Source organism: Perca flavescens, chromosome 4 (assembly GCF_004354835.1).
Source record: "Perca flavescens isolate YP-PL-M2 chromosome 4, PFLA_1.0, whole genome shotgun sequence".
Classification (NCBI taxonomy): Eukaryota; Metazoa; Chordata; class Actinopteri; order Perciformes; family Percidae; genus Perca; species Perca flavescens.
Window position 1 is genome coordinate 41144295 of NC_041334.1, and position 18254 is coordinate 41162548.

At 44.1% G+C, this 18254-nt stretch overlaps 1 protein-coding gene across 1 annotated transcript in view; it reads left to right on the forward strand.

Annotated features, from left to right (window-relative positions):
- Window positions 1-18254, forward strand: part of raly (RALY heterogeneous nuclear ribonucleoprotein) — a 152375-nt gene that overhangs the window by 92835 nt on the left and 41286 nt on the right. The window contains exon 3 of the mRNA XM_028576498.1: window positions 14809-15137. Coding sequence (XP_028432299.1) covers window positions 14809-15137 — 329 coding nt within the window. The remainder of the gene's footprint in view (window positions 1-14808; window positions 15138-18254) is intronic.

Here is an 18254-nt window from a genome sequence, read left to right on the forward strand (position 1 = left end):
ATTTTGGGCCCCATGTGGATGGCCATTTCCGACCCTCGCACACATTTTACGCATACTGATTACTTTATGCCTGTTGCGGCTACGTGGATGTTGAAAATGTCAATTGCATTTAGGTTAATTAGTCTTGACTATCTTCAGTGGGACAAAACCTCTGTGAATTGTAGAAAAGTTCAAGCGAATGGCCATTAAATAAACAAGCTATGTGATCTATTTGTACATACTTTGATTTTGCTTGGTTTGCTGGGTTGCTTTATATTGTTATTAGGCTGGTTGCTTGCATGTAGGATGCTGGTTTGTGTCTTTGAGGTGATCCATGGCTGCGTGACAGGGAGCATTTGTTTGCAGTAGACACAAACAAAGAACAGCCTGATATGTTTTGATCCACTAAAGTTTGGCACAGTTTTGGAGCTACTACGGGACTCAGGATGTAGAAGCAGGGATGCGAGTGGGGAAATATGAAGTCAAAACCGGTGTGGGGGTTGTACACAGAAAATAGGGGTGGCTGTTTTGGTGTGCGCCGTTCAATTGACACAGAGCTGGGAGGGATGATTGAGTGAGATTCAACTGTTCTTTGTTTGGGAGGGGAGAAGGAGACACACCTGTGGGAGATCTGCACTTTACTGATAATGGCACTTTTCTAGTTTCACTCTAGATCACTAACAGTTAGTATGCCCCTCTAGTGTCACTTTCCACGCCTATATTCATTTCATATTCCAAATTAATTTCTTTCTGTCTGCCACTTGTATGAGGCTTGTTTTTTTAGTGTTAGGCCAGGTCTCCCTTATAGGGAAAGAAAAATGTTATCTCTCTTTACTGCAATCCTCTGGGGATGTGGAGCAGAACAATCCTATCCTTTTAAAGGTCAGTGCTGTATGCGATTATATAAGAGCCTTGTGGTATACTATCAGTGTTATTGGCTATGGGAATACTGACTGTAAGCCCCCAATGGTTCTGTCTATCACAGTATTACCACCTTGTCTTGTACACACAGTTCATGGAATTGACTAATCCCAAAGCTGCTGCTGCTCGTCTCTTCTGTTTATTATTATGAAGTGTTTCTCCCGACCAGCTCCTCTGAGGTGGAATGACCTTCTCTCGCTGAGGATGTAGTCACTCTAATCATCTTCCAGTCTGAAAAGTCCACTTTTTATGATGTACTTCACATTATTCTCTCCCTGCTGAGCCAGAGCCATCAGCTCACCCTCACTGCTTTCTAAAATCCCCAATACAACCCCTATCTTTCTCAGCACTTCACTATGGAACCCGATGAGTATTTGGTTGGAGAATAATTTGAAATCAAAACATATTCTTGGTCATTTAGGGTTCTTTTACAACTAAGTAGGTTGTTTAGTTTTAAACGAACTCTGGTGCGTTTGCCAATTTGGTTCAGTTAATTTAGACTGGTGTGAAAGCTCTCAATCTTATGCTTGGTCCTAACCATAGGCGTCGATTTCGGTGGGGACAGTTGGTACGCGTACCGATCAGATTTCGTCATGAGTCATTTTGTACCCATCACTTTTTTTGGAAAACCTCAAGCTCAAAAAAACAAAAGTTCATAGCATACAGTATCTCACAAAAGTGAGTACACCCCTCACATTTTAGTAAACATTTCATTATATCTTTTAATGGGACAAGACTGAAGAAATTACACTTTGTTACAATGTAAAGTATTAAGTGTACAGCTTGTATAACAGTGTAAATACCATACCATAGATTGGCATAATTGGCATGGTTTTATGTCGGTTAGCAAAATAAGCTGCTTTGATGTCTCTCTCTAGGTATGGTGAAGGGTATGTGATGATGTGGGAGTATGGTGAAGGGTATGTGATGATGGGGGGTATGGTGAAGGGTATGTGATGATGGGGGGTATGATGAAGGGTATGTGATGATGTGGGGGTATGGTGAAGGGTATGTGATGATGTGGGGGGGTATGGTGAAGGGTATGTGATGATGGGGGGTATGGTGAAGGGTATGTGATGATGTGGGGGTATGGTGAAGGGTATGATGGGGGGGGGGTATGGTGAAGGGTATGTGATGATGTGGGGGTATGGTTAGGGTATGTGATGATGTGGGGGGGGTATGGTGAAGGGTATGATGGGGGGGGGATATGGTGAAGGGTATGTGATGATGGGGGGGTATGGTGAAGGGTATGTGATGATGTGGGGGGGGTATGGTGAAGGGTATGATGTGGGGGGGTATGGTGAAGGGTATGTGATGATGTGGGGGTAAGGTGAAGGGGGGTATGTGATGATGGGGGGTATGGTGAAGGGTATGTGATGATGTGGGGGGGTATGGTGAAGGGTATGTGATGATGTGGGGGGGTATGGTGAAGGGTATGTGATGATGTGGGGGGGGTATGGTGAAGGGTATGATGTGGGGGGGTATGGTGAAGGGTATGTGATGATGTGGGGGTATGGTGAAGGGTATGTGATGATGTGGGGGGTATGGTGAAGGGTATGTGATGATGTGGGGGTATGGTGAAGGGTATGTGATGATGGGGGTATGATGAAGGGTATGTGATGATGTGGGGGTATGGTGAAGGGTATGTGATGATGTGGGGGGGTATGGTGAAGGGTATGTGATGATGTGGGGGTATGGTGAAGGGTATGTGATGATGTGGGGTATGGTGAAGGGTATGTGATGATGTGGGGGTATGGTTAGGGTATGTGATGATGTGGGGGGTATGGTGAAGGGTATGATGGGGGGGGTATGGTGAAGGGTATGTGATGATGGGGGGTATGGTGAAGGGTATGTGATGATGTGGGGGTATGGTGAAGGGTATGATGTGGGGGGGTATGGTGAAGGGTATGTGATGATGTGGGGGGTAAGGTGAAGGGTATGTGATGATGTGGGGGGTATGGTGAAGGGTATGTGATGATGTGGGGGTATGGTGAAGGGTATGTGATGATGTGGGGGGTATGGTGAAGGGTATGATGTGGGGGTATGGTGAAGGGTATGTGATGATGTGGGGGTATGGTGAAGGGTATGTGATGATGTGGGGGTATGGTGAAGGGTATGTGATGATGTGGGGGTATGGTGAAGGGTATGTGATGATGGGGGGGGAAGGGTATGATGAAGGGTATGTGATGATGTGGGGGTATGGTGAAGGGTATGTGATGATGTGGGGGTATGGTGAAGGGTATGTGATGATGTGGGGGTATGGTGAAGGGTATGTGATGATGTGGGGTATGGTTAGGGTATGTGATGATGTGGGGGTATGGTGAAGGGTATGATGTGGGGGGGGTATGGTGAAGGGTATGTGATGATGGGGGGGGTATGGTGAAGGGTATGTGATGATGTGGGGGGGGTATGGTGAAGGGTATGATGTGGGGGGTATGGTGAAGGGTATGTGATGATGTGGGGGGGTATGGTGAAGGGTATGTGATGATGTGGGGGGTATGGTGAAGGGTATGTGATGATGTGGGGGGTATGGTGAAGGGTATGTGATGATGTGGGGGGGTATGGTGAAGGGTATGTGATGATGTGGGGGGGGGGGTATGGTGAAGGGTATGTGATGATGTGGGGGGGTATGGTGAAGGGTATGTGATGATGTGGGGGTAAGGTGAAGGGTATGTGATGATGTGGGGGGGTAAGGTGAAGGGTATGTGATGATGTGGGGGGGTATGGTGAAGGGTATGTGATGATGTGGGGGTATGGTGAAGGGTATGTGATGATGTGTGGGGGTATGGTGAAGGGTATGTGATGATGTGGGGGTAAGGTGAAGGGTATGTGATGATGTGTGGGGGTAAGGTGAAGGGTATGTGATGATGTGGGGGGGTATGGTGAAGGGTATGTGATGATGTGGGGGTATGGTGAAGGGTATGTGATGATGGGGGGGTATGGTGAAGGGTATGTGATGATGTGGGGGTATGGTGAAGGGTATGTGATGATGTGGGGGTATGGTGAAGGGTATGTGATGATGTGGGGGTATGGTGAAGGGTATGTGATGATGTGGGGGTATGGTGAAGGGTATGTGATGATGTGGGGGTATGGTGAAGGGTATGTGATGATGTGGGGGTATGGTGAAGGGTATGTGATGATGTGGGGGGGTATGGTGAAGGGTATGTGATGATGTGTGGGGGTAAGGTGAAGGGTATGTGATGATGTGGGGGGGTATGGTGAAGGGTATGTGATGATGTGGGGGGGTGAAGGGTATGTGATGATGTGGGGGGGTATGGTGAAGGGTATGTGATGATGTGGGGGTATGGTGAAGGGTATGTGATGATGTGGGGGGTATGGTGAAGGGTATGTGATGATGTGGGGGTATGGTGAAGGGTATGTGATGATGTGGGGGTATGGTGAAGGGTATGTGATGATGTGGGGGTATGGTGAAGGGTATGTGATGATGTGGGGGTATGGTGAAGGGTATGTGATGATGTGGGGGGTATGGTGAAGGGTATGTGCCTTTGCAAGGCTGTTTTTTTTAATGGAAATCGGTGCATTTTCATGTACTATTCTTTACAACGATGACAAGTAACACTAAAATGTGTAAATGTTGTTTATTCATACTGTGACTTAGATTGCTCTTTGTGTTGCCTGTCATGTAAGGGTTAATGCCCTTCGAGGTGTCCACTGTCAGGTATTAATGGACTTCAGCGGAGGACCTGTGTGTGTGTGTGTGTGTCTGTGTGTTTGTGTGTGTATTTAACAAACCATGTAAGTTTGTGCGCACACACACAGAAATTGATAACATTCACAAAAACATGAGTCACTAGTTCTCACACACACACACACACACACACACACACACACACACACACACACACAAACACAGACCCTTACCATAACCATCACAACTAAATGCCTAACGTTAACCCTAACCATAACCTAATTATATCCCCTAATCCTAAAACCAAGTCTTAACTCTCAAACAGCCCTTTAAACTTGGGGGGTCCAGCATTTTGGCCCCACAAAGCTGTCGGGACCCCACAAGTATACTGGACACACACACACACACACACACACACACACACACACACACACACACACACACACCCACACACACATTGGATTTGCTGCATCAACACTATTCTGTTGGCCACTAAATGTGGACCTCTGAAACAACCCCACACTCGGGTCCCTCGGGGCCAAGCTCACTTTGATTTATTAGAGTTTGACCGTTGAGCTTTCAGATGGCTCTGTCACTGGGAAGGTCAGCTAGATCGGACCAGAGATCATCAAATCACACACACGCACACACAGAAAGTTTCTTTACTGTAACCTCACTTTTTAACCTTTTAACTTTTTTGGAGCTGCTGGTCTGAAAGCTCAAACAACAAGACAAACACACACCACACAGGTGGAGTCAGCAGTGCTAAATTATAAACATATCTTCTCTCGGGGAACCTAGACCCACTGCTGATATATTTAATAACAGCGAGAGAGAGAGAGAGAAGCAGCCAAGCACAGCATGGCCAAAGCAACCAGTTTCCGATTCGGTGTAGAAAGGCTCATAGAGATAGATGGGTTTGAATATTTAAATTGACGTGATTTATTCTGAGAAATTATTTGCAATGAGTCAGTGCTGTTTCTGTCTCTCGAAGGCCTTCTGCATTGTTGTTGAAAGACCGAGCAAACCACAAGTTGTTCCATCTCTCCTCTGCTGACTCATCTGTCAGACTTCACTCCCACATCGGTAGTTTAGGTGACTCATTGCTTGACTCTCAGCTTTCTGTAAATGGCAGCTTTACATCTGAATGCCAAGTAGCAACGAGGCCATTATGAAAGACGTTTTGAGTGACTCATAGTACAGTAAGTACAGTACGGTAATCCCCTGGAGCTCTTTGGTGAAGAAAGTAGCACCGGTCTTCATCCGGTTGTTGGGTCCCTTGCCTAAACTCCTCCTGCTGTGTTCTGCAGTACTGCTCCTGTAGCAGCCAGGGCTACCTTTTTATGTAGCATTACTGTAAAGGCTGAGACACACCAGTTAGACGATGATCAGTCGGGTCCCCGAGGTCCAAAAAACTGCCCTGGGACACACTGAGGGGACACGACATGAGAAACGTAATACGTCTCCATAGCAGCAGGCGGCGCCTATCTGTATTGTTGCCCAAGAAATGACAACCGGCAGCTGATTGGACAAACGCGTCACATGGGATTGTTTTCTCCGGGAATTCAAAGCCAGACCGTCATGGCGGCTCGTTCAGAATCTGATCTCATTTATTTGTAGTTTATTTAAATAGGGACAGATACAAAAAACATAGATTATTACATAAATAACAATCCGATGCCTGCATCACATTGTTTGTAGCCATGGCTAATTCACAACACCTGTCCGTAGGAGGGCTTTTAACAGTTCAAATAATATTATATAATATTATATTATATTATTAAATAATATTAAATAATAATCATATTGTACTAAAATAGTTCACGAAACATGTTTGTGAGAAATAGACCGTGCAGTTGTTGAATCTGTCTTCATTTCAGATCAACAAAGGTCAGTTTAAAAGATCTTCATCAGATTTTGAGAGACTCTAGTCACCTCATTCTGCTCCCCATGTCCTGGTGAGTCCCGACTGCCCCCCCCGACTGACTGAACATCTCAGGTCGGCCAAAATGAACGCCGACGGCCCCCCCGACTGACGACGGCACGGGACACACAAACAGACTCGAGTCACCGACCTCGCCAGACTGTCAGACGGCCGATTTCTTTTTTCTCTTTTTCATCAAACCGCAGTTTTTGCAAGTTCCCACAATTTTTGCAATTTCATCGGATAAAATTGCATCAATATCCCACATATTCCATCGCATTTTTTATGAAAACGTGCCGCATAATCAAATATTTTTGCCGGCAATAATCACAAAAAAAACTCAGTGTTTTTCTGGAAGGACTGAAAAGCATATTTAGGACGGAAACGCCACTTTTAAGATTGCCCGTATTCTTGTTTTGGGTCAAATGGACATCTGAACGGGAGAGCTAGGGGCTCTACTATGATCGCATCAAAATCTCTGTTTTTAAACCACTAAGAAGGCTCCACACAGCATGAGACTTTACTCCAAGTCTCACCAGGAGCTCTACACCTTAACTACAACGGTGACCAAGAGATATACTATAACCAGGAGCTAACCCTAACCAAGAGGAGAGGAAAGATGGAACTCAACCGAGAATAGAAGAAAGATGGAGCGTATCAGGGAGTAGAGGAAAGATGGAACGTATCAGGAAGGAGAAGAAAGATGGAGCGTATCAGGGAGGAGAAGAAAGATGGAGCGTATCAGGGAGGAGAAGAAAGATGGAGCGTATCAGGGAGGAGAGGAAAGATGGAGCGTATCAGGGAGGAGAAGAAAGATGGAACGTATCAGGGAGGAGAGGAAAGATGGAACGTATCAGGAAGGAGAAGAAAGATGGAACGTATCAGGGAGGAGAGGAAAGATGGAACGTATCAGGGAGGAGAGGAAAGATGGAACGTATCAGGAAGGAGAAGAAAGATGGAACGATCAGGGAGGAGGAGAAAAGATGGAACGATCAGGAAGGAGAGGATGGAAGAAAGATGGAACGTATCAGGGAGGAGGAGAGGAAAGATGGAACGTATCAGGAAGGAGAAGAAAGATGGAACGTATCAGGGAGGAGAAGAAAGATGGAACGTATCAGGGAGGAGAGGAAAGATGGAACGTATCAGGAAGGAGAAGAAAGATGGAACGTATCAGGGAGGAGAGGAAAGATGGAACGTATCAGGAAGGAGAAGAAAGATGGAACGTATCAGGGAGGAGAGGAAAGATGGAACATATCAGGGAGGAGAAGAAAGATGGAACGTATCAGGGAGGAGAGGAAAGATGGAACGTATCAGGGAGGAGAGGAAAGATGGAACGTATCAGGGAGGAGAGGAAAGATGGAACGTATCAGGAAGGAGAAGAAAGATGGAACGTATCAGGGAGGAGAGGAAAGATGGAACGTATCAGGAAGGAGAAGAAAGATGGAACGTATCAGGGAGGAGAGGAAAGATGGAACGTATCAGGAAGGAGAAGAAAGATGGAACGTATCAGGGAGGAGAGGAAAGATGGAACATATCAGGGAGGAGAAGAAAGATGGAACGTATCAGGGAGGAGAAGAAAGATGGAACGTATCAGGGAGGAGAAGAAAGATGGAACATATCAGGGAGGAGAAGAAAGATGGAACGTATCAGGGAGGAGAGGAAAGATGGAACATATCAGGGAGGAGAAGAAAGATGGAAAGATGGGAGGAGAAGAAAGATGGATCAGGGAGGAGAAGAAAGATGGAACGTATCAGGGAGGAGAAGAAAGATGGAACGTATCAGGGAAGGAGAAGAAAGATGGAACGTATCAGGGAGGAGAAGAAAGATGGAACATATCAGGGAGGAGAGGAAAGATGGAACGTATCAGGGAGGAGAGGAAAGATGGAGCGTATCAGGGAGGAGAAGAAAGATGGAGCGTATCAGGGAGGAGAGGAAAGATGGAGCGTATCAGGAAGGAGAGGAAAGATGGAACGTATCAGGGAGGAGAAGAAAGATGGAACATATCAGGGAGGAGAGGAAAGATGGAACGTATCAGGGAGGAGAGGAAAGATGGAACGTATCAGGGAGGAGAGGAAAGATGGAACGTATCAGGGAGGAGAAGAAAGATGGAACGTATCAGGAAGGAGAAGAAAGATGGAACGTATCAGGGAGGAGAAGAAAGATGGAACGTATCAGGGAGGAGAGGAAAGAAAAAAAAAGCTTAGTTCCATATACAAGCACGGATTATTTGTTGTTTTGTGTAAAAAACCTACTTGGCAATAAAGCCCTTTCTGATTCTGATTCTCAAGTCTTTTTGCGTATATTAAAATCATATTCCTTATAAACCAATGTTATCAAATATTCTCTGGTTGGGCTTAAGACCCAAGGTCCACTGAAGGCATTGAAGGGTTCAAGAATGAAAATGGTTTTAAAAATCAATACATACATTTTTTAAATTTCTTTCATCCTCTCAACTCTTAAGCTGCTTCTAAAAAGTTCTCAGATCAATGAATGTGTGATGGAGAAGTCCGTTAACGGATCTCAAGCCACGCACATTTTAATAACTCTCCAACTGTGAGCTGAGGGTATGGAAGTCATTTAATGAGTAGTATAAAATACTGTTAACATACTTTATTTTTAAAGTTGAATTTAGTTCGACACACACTTTCAGTTATACTCAACACACACACACACACACACACACACACACACACACACACACACACACACACACACACACACACACACACACACACACCCACAGACACATAAACACACAGACACAGACAGACACACACACACACACAGACAAACACACACACACAGACAAACACACACAGACACACACACACACAGACACATAAACACACAGACAGACATACACACACACCCACAGACACATAAACACACAGACACAGACAGACACACACACACACCCACAGACACATAAACACACAGACACAGACAGACACACACACACACCCACAGACATATAAACGCACAGACAAACACACACAGACACACACACACACAGACAAACACACACACACAGACAAACACACACAGACACACACACACACACAGACAGACATACACACACCCACAGACACACATAAACACACAGACACAGACAGACACACACACACACCCACAGACATATAAACGCACAGACAAACACACACACACACACACACACACACACACAGACACATAAACACACACACAGACACACACACACACACAGACAGACACACACACACACACCCACAGACACAGACAGACATACACACACACCCACAGACACATAAACACACAGACACACACACAGACACAGACAGACACACACACACACCCACAGACACATAAACGCACAGACAAACAGACACACACACACACACACACACACACACACACACACACACACACACACACACACACACAGACTATTAGAGAAATGTGCTAAATATACCAACTGAACCCTTTTAAGAGGCTGTTCTCCAACACCCACATTTGTTTCTATACCTCCATCTCGTCTCTCATTTTTATTTTATGTATTTGTTTATATTTGGGCTCCCACTGCTAGCAGCAGCAGCAGCAGACACCTTTCTGGTGGGGAAAGACGTAGAAAACACCACGCAGCCAGTGTGTAACCGGCCTTAGTTTCCCTTTCCTCCCAGTGCCCCTATTATCTCGTCCTCTCTCCTCCTCTCCTCCATCTTACCCTCCTTTTGTCTCCTCAGCTTGTGGTCATTAGTCATGTGTGGATGGACGGAATCGGCACACAGCGAGAGATGGCGATAAGAACTACATATATTTGGTTTTCAAATTCTGATCGATTGAGCTCGTCTTGTGTGATGGATTTTGTCTGCTGCAACTTTCCAGAGCAGAGCAAACTTGTTGCTTGTTGTTGTTATGTGATATATTGACTGGAGCTTCCCTTTCAAATGAAGTACTTCTATTAGTAATAAGGTGAGCAGTCAGAAATTCAGAGTGGCACTGGCTTCGTATAATAACTACTTTGGTAAAAGTTCCTATTTGGATAATTTGCATAATTGTCTCCTTCGTTCATGAATTTTTTATAAAAAAGTTCCTATGATAATGTCCTGCAAGCTGCTTCAGTATTCTAAGTGAGGCTTGTGCTGTGGTGCATTCATGTGCTGTGGAAATCTGTGTCTTTCATTGCATGAGAGTTGTATGTCCAACACGGTCTCACGGCACTTCGTGAAATGGTCACGTCATTTTTTTTATCTAGTGATTCGTATTTGAACTGTCGCCTTCAGGCAGACGGATCAACTAACACGAGGACAAATAGGCCCACCAGATCTAACCGGTAGCGCTCCACCTCCCGCACCAGTTCCGGCTCCTTCCCCCACAGAGAGGTGACGTTCCACGTCCCCAGAGCCAGCGTCTGCCGCCCGGGTCTGGTCCGTCGAGGCCCCTGACCTTCACTGCCACCCGTGTGGCAGCGCACCCGACCCCAACGGTTCCTCCCACAGGTGGTGGGCCCATGGGATGGAGAGATGGGAGCCACGTTGCTTCTTCGGGCTGTGCCCGGCCGGCCACCAGGCGCTCGCTGACAAGCCCGCCATCTGGGCCTGGCTCCAGACAGGGGGCCCCGGGCTTCCTCCGGGCGTTGGCTCATAGGGTTTTTGAACCATTCTTTGTCTGGCCCCTCACCTGAGACCACTTTGCCTTGGGAGACCCTACCAGGAGCACACAGCTCCAGATTACACAGCCCTCAGGTTCATAGGGACAAAAAAGTGTGAAATAACTGAAAACATGTCTTATATTTTAGATTCTTCAAAGTAGCCACCCTTTGCTTTTTTATTAATAAGGGAAAAAATTCTACTTTTTTGTTAAGTACATATTTCCATATGTGTTCATTCATAGTTTTGATGCCTTCAGTGAGAATCTACAATGTAAATAGTCATGAAAATAAAAAGGAAACGCATTGAAAGAGGTGTGTCCAAACTTTTGGCCTGTACTGTATATATATATATATACTTTAATACTACTCACTACCATAGTCGTGTTCTGATCACGAAATATGCTTCCCATTGAAATACATTAGTTTAAAGCTCCCATATTATGCTTATTTTCAGGGTCATAATTGTATTTTAAGGTTGTACCAGAATAGGTTTACATGGTTTAATTATCAAAAAACACCATATTTTTTATGTATTGCACATTGCTGCAGCTCCTCTTTTCACCCTGTGTTCAGGTCTCTGTTTTAGCTACAGAGTGAGACCTCTTGTTCTTCTTCTTCTGTACGATCTTTGATTGCTACTTGCACATGCTCAGTAGCTCAGATGTAGATCATGTCAGCTAGCTCCATAGACAGTAAAAGAAAGGCTGTTTCTCCAACTTCAGTCAGTTCCAAGGCAGGATTAGCTGGGAGACTTCTTCTAAACCAGGGAGCACATGGAAGTAGTTCTTTTGGAGATTATGGTGAACTTGTGTGTGTTGTAGCAGTTCTTGAATGAGGTAGCATGCTAGCGTTAGCTCCTAGAATGCTAATAGCCAGCTCGTTTCGGCTAGTGCCGTAGAAAGCCGTGCAGATTTTGACCAGCTCACCAGGAGACTGAAGGCAGGACACATTCAGAAACCAGATCTCACTCAGAACACCATGGATGGGTTTTTTCAAAGTTTGTATGCGTGTGGAAGCACCAGAGACACAAAATAACACCCCAAATCCCAGAAAATTTGATTTTTTTTCATAATATGGTCACTTTAAATAACGTGCTGACCACCACAAAAAAAAACTAGATAAAAGTGTCCGTGTACACAAATAAATAGATTAAATAACGTGACCTTTGTCCATAGTGAAAGCAAAACAATTACAGGATTATGTGATAGTAGATTGGTAAGGCCTTTTTTTTACAATATAGATTGAAGTAATGGCTAATGTTGGACAGTGGCTCAATCATAATCAGTTGGTGCTAAATTTTACAAAAACAATTTCCATGTGTTTTTCTATTAAGAAATTGGATTTAAATGAGAGATTTAAGATTGAATTACAAAATGAAAAAATTCAATCTGTAAAACAATTTAAATATCTTGGATTGGTCATAGATCCTCAACTTAAATTTGCTAAACATATAAAGAAAATTTCTAAAACAATACAAAGCAATCTAAACTGTTTCAAATTAATTAGAAACTATATACCAAACCAGGCAGCACTGCTGTACATGCATGCTATGGTCTTTTCACATATTTCATACTGCATGACAGTTTGGGCGCAAGCAGCTCCGTCTGAAATAAAACGTATTGGTTCACTTTACAATCAAGCAATAAAAATTATGGATAAAAAGCCCATGCGCTACCATCACTGTTACATCCTTGAAAAATATAATATATTAAGCTTTGAAAGCTTTAGTAATTTATGTTTTCTTAAATTCATTTTCAAGTGTATTAATAATTGAGCACCTGAACCACTTAGTAGATTTATTCAAATACAGAGCAGCCAAAGAGTTACCAGAAGCAGTACAAATCATAACTGTACAATACCATACTGTAGGACAAGCTTCGCACAGACTGCCTTTTCAGTTAAGAGCTGTAGACTATGGAATTCATTACCAGCTGACATTAAGGTCATATCGGACTTCAAAAAATTTACTTCCAGCATTAAGTTGTGGCTAATCAAAACTGTAACCATTTTTAACTATTATTAGTACTATTTTTTTTTTCCTTATTTTCCTTGTGTAGTGAGTGAAGGTGTGTGTGTATGAAGAAATGCCTATGATTTTTCCTTTTAAATTTCTTTTTTTTCTTATGTATGTATCTGTTTTATAATGTTCTTAGAAATGCCCAATTTTATTTTGAACATGATTAATAAAAATCTATTTCAATGTGACTATAACTTTCATATTTCCATACTTGATGACTATTTTATAAAAGCAATAGCTCACCTCAGTCCTCTGTGTCCAGGCATCCATCCCAGGAGGGCCTTTTTATAATATCATTAATAAAAGCCAATGGACACACCATATTTCCATACTTGATGAATTTTATAAAAGCAATAGTCACCCTGACAGTCTGGTGAGGTATCGGTGACTCCCGGGACACACCGGGCCGATAATCTGTTGACAGTCTGTGAGGTCCGTGCCGTCCTCAGTCAGACGAACCGTTTTGATGGTCCGGCTTTGAATTTCCAGAGAAAACAGAACCATGTGACTCGTTCGTCCAATCAGCTACCGGTTTTCATAGGGTTAGGGACAACAATACAGAGAAGCGCCGCCTGCCGCTAAGGAGACATATTACGCTTCTCTAGTCGTGTCTCCTCAGTGTGTCCCGGGGCAGGTTTTTGGACCACTGGGACCCGATTGATCATCTCGACTGGCTTTACTGTCGACGGTCGGCCTTCTGGCTGGTGTGTCCTTTTAAGGGGCGTTGTTTGGCCTGATGTGAGCTATTGCCTGAGTCCCTCATGCTTTCCCACCTGGTTGGGGGGGATTTTTGTTCAGTTATGAGTAGGGTTAGGTACCGAAACCCGGTTCAACTATGCAACCGGTTCCTACGCAACCGGTAGTAATCGGACCGGATTAGAACGCAAATTTTGGTTCCTCATTTCGGTTCCACTTAATGTGTCGAATGAAATATTTCCCCTCTGTTGCTCTGAAACAAACGTAAAAATATCCCCCTTTCTCTGTAGTCTACTTGTAAAGTTGTTCGGTCTGATTCCGTAACTACTGAGGTGGTTTTAACCCGGAGTGACCTGGCTGACGCGCTGATGTTACCATGCTGTGAAGCGTTCAAGAATCGTCTGACGATGTTGCATTTCAGAATAACAGTATGTTTATTTGGTTGATAGTGCAGCATGAAATGTCCATTATTTCATGTTTTCAGCGATAAATCCATAAACACTTAGACAACTTTAGAACAAAGGCTTTGGCGCCAATGCACTCCAGCATCACAGCATTCGGTGTCACAGCGTTAGCGGTCAAAAACTATTTGCCCTTTCTGGGCCAAACACCTGCCGGCAACAATTTGGAGCTCACCTTTATAACTTGGCCCCAGGTAATACCACAGCGCCACCCAATGTATAAACAAAAAACAACACCCAAAATCTAAACACTTGAACCAACATATTTGGCTCCTACACTACTGTTAGCTAGCTACCCTAAATTTAGGCTACTTTTAAAATACCATATTTTGCCTTTGAGCTCACCAAAACGGACGCAAAAGCATATTAACCGTTCACTTTTCAGTTTTTCAAGAATCGGTTCGGCATCGGAATCTTAAAAATCCAAACGGTACCCAACCCTAGTTATGAGTCTGAAATGTGAGTGCAGCTGTGCTTCATTATCTGTCTTTTGTGACTAACACCAGTTCATCTCTTCTCTTTTATTCTCTTTAGATCCCCGTCTCTCTGCGTCTCTCCCTCCCAATCCATCCATTTGTCAGTCGCTTCCTCCGCCCATCTCTCCAGCATGTCGCTGAAGGTCCAGACCAGTAACGTGACCAACAAGACAGACCCAAAGTCCATTAACTCGCGGGTGTTCATCGGCAACCTGAACACCGCGGTGGTGAAGAAGTCGGACGTGGAGAGCATCTTCTCCAAGTATGGCCGGGTGCTGGGCTGCTCCGTGCACAAGGGCTACGCCTTCATCCAGTACGCCAGCGAGAGGCACGCCCGGGGGGCCGTGGTCGGGGAGAACGGCAGGGTGCTGGCTGGACAGATGTTGGGTGAGTCCACATCACATAATGTCAATTATTACTCTACCTGAAGAGCAGGGGGGAAAAAGCATTATGCCCAAAGTGGTTATCGGGTTGGTGTGTCAGCACCTAAATGAAACAGATGTTGAGAAAATTTCCTTTTGGGGACATGATTTGAAATTGGGAAAAAAATTTAAGTTGGAAAAAAGGTAATAATTGCAATATGTCGCAGAATATTGCATTATGTTTATAATCGCAATAATATTTTATTGTGACATAAGTATCGTGATGATATCGTATCGTGAGGCCTCTGGTGATTCCTTCCCCTACTAAACCCTGCAGGCTACAGATAACCAACACTTCACACTTGGAGTTAGGATCAGCCGGCACACTGGAGTTTATTTCACAGGGCAGCACGTGACAACATATGTATGGTGTGATTTAGGCATGACCTCTCTCTTACCACAAAAAACGTATACCTATTCCCTTAAAGGTGCCCTGCCACATGTATTTCATGACTTTGTGGTGATGTCTGAAGGTCTACCATGGACTCTGTAACCTGGTTACCTTGTTTCAAGCCATTCTAGCGTGGTATAGAAAGCCTGCAGGAAGACTCAGCTCGATTTCTGCCAGTTCTCATTAATATTCAACAAGCTAAGCTGTTTAACTCTGATTGGCTAACGACTAGCCAATGAGAGCCTGGCTATCGGAATCCTTTACCCAGCCCAACTGGGCGAGCTCATGAATAGTAATGAGCTAAGGCAACATGATGTCAGACTGAGCAGCTGTTGTGATTGGTCTGATTTCTCTGCTTATTTCTGTTCCGTGACTAAAAATAAACAAGGAAAAACGGTTTTGTATGGCAGCGCACCTTTAAATATTTGTGCACGGCCACTTGACCAAGAGCTTTCCACAAGCAATTATTTTGTGAAAAAAAAGAAAAGCTAAACATATGAGATGAGACAGATATGAAAGAGGACCACATTCACACTCACACCTTCATACTTAGCAGCTCTTTAAGAACGTCACAATACTTCCTGACATGAATCAAGAACAGATCTGTCCAAAATGAGCATAATTTGTGGATTTATGGCACAAAGAAATTGTTTCTTGATGAGTGGGTTGATTGATTATTGCCTTCAGAGCATCCAGTCATGTAATAATCAGAATGAAGTTCAGTGAGCTTGTGACAACCCCTGAGCACCATTACATCCATTTTCCTTTTGAGTGTTTACATATGCCGTCTCTCTCCCGCCTTTCCTCTGTGTTACTGTGCAATAAGATATCAGAAGGGGAAATCAGAGTTTAGCGGAGTGTGCCTTTAAGCTGCTGGAGTGTTTTCCGCCATCGGTCTATAATTCCCCCAGCGGAGCAGGAAGGGGCGAACAGGCAGGCAGACAGACAGACAGACAGGCAGGCAGACACACACACAGACACACAGACAGGTGAGCTGTCAGCCAGTTGTGGGAAGAACTCAACTGGTTTATGGTCAGTCACTGCAGAGCTGCGAGCACATTTCCCTAGAAGTCTGTCTGTCTGTCTGTCTGTCTGTCTGTCTGTGTGTGTGTGTGTTTGTGTGTGTGTGTGTGTGTCTGTCTGTGTGTGTCTGTCTGTCTGTCTTATCTGTCTGTCTGTCTGTCTGTCTGTCTGTGTGTCTGTGTGTGTGTGTAGGACATTTATGAATGAGTATAACTGAGAGTGTGTGTGTGTGTGTGTGTGACAATGTGTATCTTGGATGAAGGGTTAATTGCTACACCACTAACAACACCCGTTGTCAACACACACACACACACACACACACACACACACACACACACACAGTAATCCAGGGTAGATTTCCCAGAAGGCTGTGTGTGTAATGTAGGATATAGCCTACAGTAGCTATGACAGCTAAGGGGCTGCTAAGTGATGCTTTCTGCCCAACTGCAGCATGTGTGTGTGTGTGTGTGTGTGTGTGTGTGTGTGTGTGTGTGTGTGTGTGTGTGTGTGTGTGTGTGCGTGCGTGTGCGTGTGCGTGTGTGTGTGTGTGCGTGTGTGTGCGTGTGTGTGTGTGTGTGTGTGTGTGTGTGGGGGGGGGATCATATACTGTTAAATCAGCCTTTTCTCTCCGTACCACTCAACTACCTGACTCTCTTTGTTCTCTTTACATGTCACTTTCCTGCTCTTTCTTTTAGCTCTCCGGGTAATTTTAACCACAGGTTTTTTTACTGGGATGATTTGGAGTTTATATTATAATGAGACACTTTCTGAACACATAGTCATGTGTTTTTATTCTGATACCGGTGCTAAAATGATACTTTTAAAATGATGCCGGTACGTAAACGGTGCCTGAATAGAATTAAAATAAATTAAGAAGGGCTTGTTTATTGCTATATGGTCAAAATTAAATGATTTATTAAAAATAACATTAACTTATTTCACCAGTAAATTGCTGGTAAACGACTAAAACAAGCACTAGATGGGAAAAGGGTATTTTACAATAACTTTGAATGCACCACGAGGCTGGTGAGGCGAGTTTCAAGTGAACACACCTTCAGCTGCAGACTGTTGCATCCTGATGTTGGAATCCTCTCCAGGGAAATACAGTCACACGTTACACCGCTTAGCCGTCAGCATTTTAACCGTGTTTACTCCAGCTGCTAGCTAACGGTAGGCTAACGTTAGCTGCTGCGTAGTGTAGTGTTAATCAAGGGGGTAAGCTTCACTTCCGAACTCGAACCGCCATTTTGATGCTACCAAACGATCACCTCCCGTTAGCATCCCATTGACTCCCATTCACTTTGACGTCACACAGAGAATAACTTTACATCTGAAGCGTTTAAAGACTCTATTTCTCCGTTGTTTATTTCTAAAGAAACACGACAATGTATAAAAGGCTCCATTACCTTGTAGCTCACGTTATGGCTCCGTAGCAGACGCTTTTATAACAATAGGCTAACGATTGGGTCATAACCACGAGACTTACTGTCACACAGTAGAGGAATTACCGTATAGTACAGGAGAAGCTCACAGGCAGTTTGGACTTCCATTATCTGTTTAGGTTTAATTATAATGTTAACTAGGTTTGATCAAATTACTAATGTTAACTAGCATGTTAGTGATCAGTAATTACTAATGTTAACTAGCATGTTAGTGATCAGTAATTAC